Source organism: Littorina saxatilis, linkage group LG10 (assembly GCF_037325665.1).
Source record: "Littorina saxatilis isolate snail1 linkage group LG10, US_GU_Lsax_2.0, whole genome shotgun sequence".
In the NCBI taxonomy this organism is placed as follows: domain Eukaryota; kingdom Metazoa; phylum Mollusca; class Gastropoda; order Littorinimorpha; family Littorinidae; genus Littorina; species Littorina saxatilis.
In genome coordinates, this window is record NC_090254.1 from 36,944,069 (window position 1) to 36,952,859 (window position 8,791).

Sequence of the window (8,791 nt, forward strand, 5' to 3'; positions counted from 1 at the left end):
CTTGTTTATTGAATCATGAAAGTTCTAAAACAGAAATATTGCAGGAAGGCAACTGCTCTTTATCTATTTTCTCTCAAAAACATCAAACAAATAATCAAACAAGTTGCGTGAAGCGATATAAAAACATTTGGTCAAGCTGTCGGCATCAAAGTAACAGATTAACACCAAAAACCAGTCATCGCCGAGACTATATCAAGATAGTCTCGACTATATCAAGATAGTCTCGACTAACCTGGAACCACACCAAAAGACCGAGACAGGTCACGCTCGTCTCCTCGTAGTCGTAGCAACGCAGTACTTACTTAACCTATTTTCTGTAATCCTGAGCACGTTTTTAGAGTAAACATTACATATATTTTTGAATTCAGGAGAAATTGAGAAATATGATGCAATCATTTTAAATCTGTTAGTGAAAATTCTGTTTTAATGACAACTTTAATGAGCAAACTAATTAACTATTTTTTATGCTGCCAAGCTGAAATGCAATCTCATAGTCCGGACTTCGTCGAAGATTGCTTGACCAAAATTTCAATCAATTTGATTGAAAAATTAGAGCGTGACAGTGCTGCCTTAACTTTCACAAATAGCCGGATATGACGTCATCAAAGACATTTATTGAAAAAACGAAAAAAACGTCTGGGGATATCATACCCAGGAACTCTCATGCGAAATTTCATGAAAATCGGTCCAGTAGTTTTCTCTGAATCGCTCTACACACACACACACACGCACACACATACACCACGACCCTCGTCTCGATTCCCCGTCTATGTTAAAACATTTAGTCAAAACTTGACTAAATGTAAAAAGACGAACAAACTGAAAAGATCATTTTTGATACAGTGGAACCCCCCTTTAAAAAACCAAAACAATTTAAGACTTCTCCCTTATTAAGACCTCGTATTTTCAGATTTTCTGTCCATAACATCTGTACATTTTAAACCTCCCGCCTTTTTAAGACCTGATTTTCTCAGATTTGTTTTAGGTCTTAAAAAGGGGGGGGGGGGGGGAGGGGGTTCCACTGTGTGCCTGAGTGATAACACTTCATGGACAATGTACAACCTGCCTTAGTACTTATTGTGAAGTGTCAAGTGTGCCTGAGTGATAACACTTCATGGACAATGTACAAGCTGCCTTCGTACTTATTGTGAAGTGTCAAGTGTGCCTGAGTGATAACACTTCATGGACAATGTACAAGCTGCCTTAGTACTTATTGTGAAGTGTCAAGTGTGCCTGAGTGATAACACTTCATGGACAATGTACAAGCTGCCTTAGTACTTATTGTGAAGTGTCAAGTAACACTTCAATTGCACATCAACTCATAACTCTGTCCTGCTCTTGTTGCAGAAACACACCAAGTCACAGATCTACACAAACAGAAAGGCAGCAAGATAAGACCTTCTGGCGGTCAACCCTTAGGCTTAACAATGACTTTCCCTTTCATTTCAATCTGTTGCTGTAAATAGACCTGGGAACCCCTGTTGTGCACTTGGAGGACAGTATTCTCAAACAAACTTGGTGTATTTTCAGAAAAATGAGTGTACTCTACACAGCATTTGAACATCCATGATGCAAACATGCTTCCCACAAGTCCATCACACCGAATTAAGTTTACCAATACATTTAAAACAAATGTTTCTTTCAACGTTTTCTGACAAAAACTGTAATCATGTGTCAAATATTGGATCGGTTTCGGGATGTGCTTGTTAAGAAAAATAGTGCTTTTTTCACACTGACCGTACTCATCATAGGGCCAAAAAAAAAAATAGGTGTGGTTACGGTAACATAGCCAAAAAAAATAGGGTAGGTAGGTAGGCAATCACTTTTTTTTTTATTTTTACTTTTTTTTCTAATGTGTACAAATTAAACCTACCGTACTTTCCGGGTGACAAGGCGCTTTGTTATCTAAGTCGCACCCCCTTCTTTTAAAAAAAAAATTGTAATCCAGTCACCCATTGGACGCAGGGGGCCAATAGGGCGCACCAAAATGACCCAGTTTTTTTTTATCTTAGAGAGGAAACACTTCCTGCATCGGGGTCAGTGACCGGTCAGTGACCAAAGGCATTGTGATAGCTGGGTGGCCTTGTTAAAAGACACGACCTTCTTCCCAGGGGTCAATGACCCAGTTTTTGCCATGAGAGGTGGTTCCCCTGTCATATCTGAGAGAGGAAACACTTCCTGCATCGGGGTCAGTGACCGGTCAGTGACCGAGTTTAACAGAGTGGAAATTTGTGTGTGCGGCCAGATCAAAGGCAGGGCAGTACCTAGTAGCTGAAACATGCATTATCACAAGTTGTTTGACTGGTACTCAAGCGGTCTCTTTGATTTTTTTCGTATTTCATACACGGATTAGGCGCTTCGTTATACAAGACGCAGGGGTCGAACTCGAGGAAAAAAGTCGCGCCTTATGACCCGGAAAGTACGGTACTTGACAGGGAAATAAGTGTGCGACACGGGCGCTTTCGCTTTCATTGCGTTTTTTGCACTCGTTTTTTTGTTGTTGTTGTTGTTGTTTTTTTGTTGTTTGACAAATGTAATAAAAAGTTATAGGATCGGCCCCTAAAAATAGGGTAGGTCGGGTTACCGTAACCACACCTATTTTTTTTTTAGGCCTAGTATAGACAATCAAGCGTACAAAATACGGCGAAATCGTATGGGTTCCCATTTCTGTGTAAACTAATCACACCAGGAAGATATTTCACAACTGTATACATTGAGTGACTGACAAGTCATCACGACAAATCAATAAAACCATCAAGAGTCGGTAAAGCAGGGTTTGAAAACTTACTGCCGAACTTTGTCCTTTTTGAACTTTTGCTGGTGATTTTTGGAACACCGAACTTGGGAGGTCCCAAGGGTTGTGTAAACGTTGACGTTCCCCCGAGCCCATTATAGTCCTGTCGAATGACCGTTTTGCTCAATAACTGTCCTGTCTTTTCACGTTTCTTCATGATGTTTAGAGTCGACAAGGGGAAGGAATCCCCAGCCTCATCGGCATCCACCTTCACACGCTTCGGGGCCTTGCCGTTGGTTGAAGCAGACGATATTTTCACCACTTTCATGTTGTTCTCCTCACAGCTCTTTCTCATCTGCGTCTGCGGGGATTCCTCGAAAAGGTCAAACGACTGGTTCAAAGGTGAATCATAGTTGAGGTCAATCAGGCCTGACCCTGACGGTCGGGTCATTTTGGGCGTCACAAAATCTTTTCCAACCAACAGTTTCGGCGTTTCAAGGAAAAGGTTGTCAGACTGGTCCTGCCGTTTGGGAGTCTCCAAGAAACTGCCGGCGGATTCTGCTGGGTGTTTCCTGCTGTACTGAAGTTTGGTGACCTTGGCTTTGAGGGTGGCGTTAGTTTTCTCTGCTTGTTTGAGGTCGTCTTCCGAGCGCGTCAGCTGCTCCTGAAGACCTTTGTATTCCGCTTTCAGGTCTGCCAGCTCTCGCGACGCGGAGTAACTGCTCTTCCTCTGCCTGTCCAGCTGTTAAAAAATGATACAACACATATATGTGTGTGTACAGATGTTTTATGTGGGGATAAAGTGGACACCCCCCCCCCCCCCCCCCCTTTCCACCTTTCAAGGCCCTGTGATTTAAGTCTTTTCCCCTTCTTAGGAACCTTGCTTTTTCAGATTGTCTATCATTGTGGACTGGCTTGTAAAGTGGCGAGCACAATCAATGAATCAATGATTTCAGCCTTTTGAGACCGACTCATTACAGGCTGTCATTTAAGGTATGAAGTATTGAGGCAAGTTGCAAATGTATTTCTTGAATTCAGCAAATTTATCTTCATGGTATACATTTTTTAATCATTCTTCATATATATATATATATTTCCAAGAACATAGTCGCCGAGCAGTTTGTGAGCTTCATGTTGTTAGATACTCCAATTCCTCCAACAAAAGAAGAGAAAACATCATATTCATAAATACTTCCATCGAAAGCTGCATCAACAACACAACATGTATTACCTGTTCTTTGAGTGTCCTCTTCTCCACTTTGGACTGTTCATACTCGCGCTTGAGAATGCCAGCATACTTGGCTAACTGCTGCAGGCTGTTCTTATCCCCACTGCTGTACTGCTGCAATATCTCCTCGCTGTTTTTTACACCTCCTGCACACACACACACACACACACACACATGAAGGCATGCACGCAAGAACACACACACACACACACATTCAATAAAACCTTTCAGAGACTAAGACAAGACCAAGCCTGGTCAAGCGTGAGAGCTTTGCCCATTGCAGGTTGGACAGTTTTTTGTACCAAATACACAAAGGAGGTTACACATTACAGCCTTAAGCATTTTGTTGAGGTCATGGTATGCCGGTTCTTTTCAATTTCACTGACACTGAATATTCAGATGATATCATGCTTGCAACTAATGCAAGGTAATAAACCAAAACTGATGAAAGCGAACCATCTGTGAATTTTTGTTTCATATTCATGAGCATTCTGTTCCACAATTTAAAAGCACAACTTACGTTTTGATTTACCTGTGGGACGTAATTTTCACTATTAGCATCAAGCAAACTCACCTGAAACCAATGTCTCCACGTGTTTCAGCTCAGTGAGTTTTCTCTGCGTACGAAGATACTCCGCTCTCTCCTCTTTGTGAACCTGCTGCTGAGCTTCAAAGTGCTGCAGCATGCGTTGCTGCGCAGCACCAGTGTCCTGTTCGCGTCGCAGCAAGGTGCTGATATTTCCCAGCTCCTCTTCCCTTTTCTTCAGTCTGTCCTTCAGGTCTTTCTCTATGGTTTTGTGCTTGGATGTTTTCTGCTTCAGCTCTGCCACTTGTGTTTTCAGACTCTGCATAGTATTTCAAGAATGTTACTGTAACTAAAAGTAAAAGTAAAAACACTTAAAAAAAAATTACTATTCCACTTTCACTTTGCAAAAGGGAACCTTTTTTCGGTGTACATCACTTCTCTGCATTTTATGCAGTGTCAGCTTGATATATAACCCAATTTCTTTCAAAAATATACACATCAGAGTTAATGATTTGTTGTGGCAATGATAGCTTGCCCCGAGTGATAGCCCACAACGTGTTTTGCCTGAGGCCATGTGAGTTTCTCTTGCGGTCGAAGGAGTTTGGGAAACCAGCCTGCTTAGCAATCACTGCAGATCGACCATCGCCAGTGAATTGAAGCTCTGATGTGCAGATTTTCGAAAGAAAAAGACATTATATCAAGCGAACACTGCATAACATACACATCGGAGTCGTTTTTCTGCTGCGATAGTAGTTTTAACTAGTCTACTACGTGTTATTGTTTGTCACCCTAAAATGGGGCGCAACTCTTCTAACATGCTTGGAAATCATGACAAAGTTATTTCCAAACATCATCATTTTATTGGGTCTTACCTGCAATTCATTTGTAACTTTTTCCGGATTCACCTCATCTGTGTCTTCTTCAGCGATGTCAAAGAACAGCTTAGGGATGACAGAGCCCTGGATCACATTTTTTCGACATGATGGACAAGTGGAAGAGGCCATGAGCCATCGAGCCAGGCAGTGTTCGTGGAAGACATGGCCGCATGGTGTGGCTGCGATGTTCGTCTCATTGTTGACAAACAGATCAGCGCAAATACAGCACAGCGCCCTCATTGTCACAAGCACAGGTGAGGTTCACCTTCAACAGAGAAAACAAAATCTTGAAAAATAATGTTAAAAAAAAGTGAACTGCAGTCAAACCTGTCTTAGTTCAACGACCACCCAAGGATGGATCAAACGTGGTCATTATCAAGAGGTGGTCGCCAGGATAGGTTTGAGTATACATACAATTATCACACTGCCTTGATTGATGTTCCAACCCCCTATCAGTGACACACACAAATGCATGCTCCAGTAAAGTGATCAACATAGAAATAGAACCCCACAAACTTTTCGGTATTCTCATTCTCAATCTCATTAGGAATTTTACGCCGCTTGGAACCTTTTTAGGTTATTTGCGCAAATTTGCCCAAGACCGTTCTGTAAGTGTAAATAGTTGTAACTCTCCTGACTTCATCCATGATACCAGTTACAGAACGTTGTAAAATGTTAGCCGATAATCATGATAAATGAAAATGATGATGCTCTGTCAAATGCATGATTTTGGACACCAAATCCGAACTTCAAGAAAAGTCTGAGACCAGAAGACCTCCTCACAAATCGCCTTACCTACTGCTTCACTGTAACCATCTTTGAAGAAGGGAGGTCAGACATCTGTAGAAATCTTCGATCGGATGAAAAAGAGCATCCGGACAATTATCAATCTTTGAAGAGCATTTGGAGATGATGAGTTAAAAAGAAGCCTCGAAACTCGCGCTTGGGGAAACAATAACTTCCGGTGGGCAAGGGCAGTCACTCACACAGACTGGCATGGCCGACGACAGTGCAAAGGTCTTGGCTTCTTCTGTTCTTTATGTGTTTTCTTGGTATTTTGATATTTAGTTGATTCTGCTAGCCATCCAGTTATTTAAACAGAGTTTGTGAACATATTTTTGCCTCTTTTTGTTGAATTAGTTAACACCATATAATAATGAAGTTCTGTGTTAGTTTTGAAGTCTGTGACCGTGTCATTCTTTATGAAATAACCGTTTTTATTGTCGATTTCCAAGTAAGAAAATTATATAAATAAAATATATAAAACAGTATGTTTGGAGAGATGCAAATCTATTTAATGAATGGTATCAATTATCATACGTCTGCATCTATGAATTATGAACATGCACACTTACAGTTACAGTTACACACACACACATGCACAGTCACACTTGTACTTGCACTTGCAGTTGCACACACTCTCTATCTCAGTGCTCACTCTCGGTGTCAGACATAAGCTCTACCGACAATTCCGTGAACGACATAAACTCGAACGACAAAAGCTCGAAGCAACATAAGCTCGATGCGACGAAAGATCGAACGATTGAAGATGACACACAAGCGCGCGCACACATTTGTTGTTGTTGTCGTTTTTACGTTCAGACAAATTTTGACTGAATGTCTTCAGATAGACTATGGGAATCGAGACGAGGGTGGTGGTGTGTGTATTTGTAGAGCGATTCTGAGAAAAATAACGAACTGATCTTTATGAAACTTTACATGCAAATTCACCCACATGATACCCTCAGACATTTTTCTTCATTTCTTTTGATAAATGTCTTAGATGACGTCATATCCGGCATGCTTCGCCGAAACGAGTGCAATCCGTCTCGGAATTTGGGTTTGGGCTTGCAAAGTCTTCCTACACGTAGTCTCGGTGATTAGTGACTGGTTTAGTTTACAGTGTTGATGTTTTGACTTTTAGTTTTAGGCCGATATATATATTGACAAATTGTTTTGATATTGTGTCGAGCTTATGTCCGTTTGAGCTTTGGTCGTTCGAGCTTATGTCGTTCAAATTTTTGTCGTTCGAGCTTATGTCGTAGACCCCTCTCTCTGTCTCACTCTCTCTCTCTCTCTCTCTCTCTCTCTCTCTCTCTCTCTCTCTCTCTCTCTCTTATGTTTCTTTAGTGTTGATTTCTTAGAATGTGACAGAGCTGGACATATAGCCATTAAAAAATGACACAAAAAGATTTCTGCCAAGCTGTTATTTATAGATTTTGGGTGCGTCCAATTATTACTGTATCATCCATTCTATAATTAGCTCCCAGCAAGTAAACCACAACAACAACAATGAAATGGCTTATTGTGCACTTAATCACATGTTTAAGCCACAGTTTATATAGCTAGCTTAACTGTGTTTGTGTGCATGACTGCATGAGCATTGAGTTCTCTTGAGTCTTGTCAACAAGCCATTTTCATTACACTCTGCAGGTGGAGGGACCTCCAGAGCTTTCCAAAGATGTTCTGGCTCCTGCGGAAGGACCACGAGAAAATCTGGTTTGTTGATTGTTATCAAAGTTGCTTTCAGATGTACTGTATGTATCATCATTAATTATTTATTCTTAAAAGTTTGGTTGGTTAGTACTTTTCACCAGTTCGAATCCCGGTTGCTGCTGCCAGGTGGGTTAAGAGTGGAGATTTTTCCGATCTCCCAGGTCAACTTATGTGCAGACCTGCTAGTGACTTAACCCCCTTCGTGTGTACACGCAAGCACAAGACCAAGTGCGCACGGAAAAGATCCTGTTTTCTATGTCAGAGTTCGGTGGGTTATAGAAACACGAAAATACCTAGTATGCCTCCCCCGAAATTGGCGTATGCTGCTCGGATGGCGGGGTAAAAACGGTCATACACGTAAAAATCTACTCGTGCTAAAAACATGAGTGAACGTGAGAGTCTCATTTCTCTAAAGCCCATGAACAAAGAAGAAGAAGAAGAAGTACTTTTTACCTGTTTGTGGAAGAATGTTTTGCATTTAGAACTGTATCTCTCTCTCTCTCTCTCTCTCTCTCTCTCTCTCTCTCTCTTTCTCTCTCTCTCTAGTATATTTCAGTGATTGTTCTTCTTGTTCATCAGATTGTGACAGCTGTCAAATTTATGCAGAATCCTAAAGTCCACCAAAGTCCACTTGCCCAGAAGAAAGCATTTCTGGAAAGCAAAGGTATTAACATTAATTTGACAGTGTGGGTGTGTTAAGAGAGAGAGAGAGAGAGAGAGAGAGAGAGAGAGAGAGAGAGAGAGAGAGAGAGAGAGAGAGAGAGAGAGAGAGAGAGAGAGAGAGAGTGAAAGAGAGAGAGAGAGAGAGAGAGAGAGAGAGAGAGAGAGAGAGAGACAGAGAGAGACAGAGAGAGACAGAGAGAGAAAGAGAGAGAGAATGAGAGAGAGAGAGATACATACATACATACATACATACATACATACATACATAC

At 41.3% G+C, this 8,791-nt stretch overlaps 2 protein-coding genes across 2 annotated transcripts in view; one reads left to right on the forward strand and one right to left on the reverse strand.

Annotated features, from left to right (window-relative positions):
• Window positions 1–2,605: 2,605 nt before the first annotated feature.
• On the reverse strand, window positions 2,606–6,300 carry LOC138978721 (E3 ubiquitin-protein ligase TRAIP-like). The gene is made up of 5 exons (XM_070351510.1): window positions 6,159–6,300; window positions 5,361–5,628; window positions 4,537–4,807; window positions 3,966–4,108; window positions 2,606–3,476 (listed from the first exon to the last, which is right to left on the reverse strand). Exons 2-5 carry the CDS (start codon window positions 5,601–5,603, stop codon window positions 2,733–2,735), a joined length of 1,401 nt encoding a protein of 466 aa, XP_070207611.1. The 5' UTR covers window positions 5,604–5,628; window positions 6,159–6,300; the 3' UTR covers window positions 2,606–2,732.
• Window positions 6,301–6,342: 42 nt separating this feature from the next.
• The window catches only part of LOC138978722 (peroxisomal membrane protein PEX14-like), a 10,443-nt gene continuing 7,994 nt past the window's right edge, over window positions 6,343–8,791 (forward strand). Inside the window, exons 1-3 of the mRNA XM_070351511.1 lie at window positions 6,343–6,380; window positions 7,797–7,862; window positions 8,439–8,523. Of these exons, the coding sequence (XP_070207612.1) occupies window positions 6,360–6,380; window positions 7,797–7,862; window positions 8,439–8,523 (172 nt within the window). The 5' untranslated portion in view covers window positions 6,343–6,359. The remainder of the gene's footprint in view (window positions 6,381–7,796; window positions 7,863–8,438; window positions 8,524–8,791) is intronic.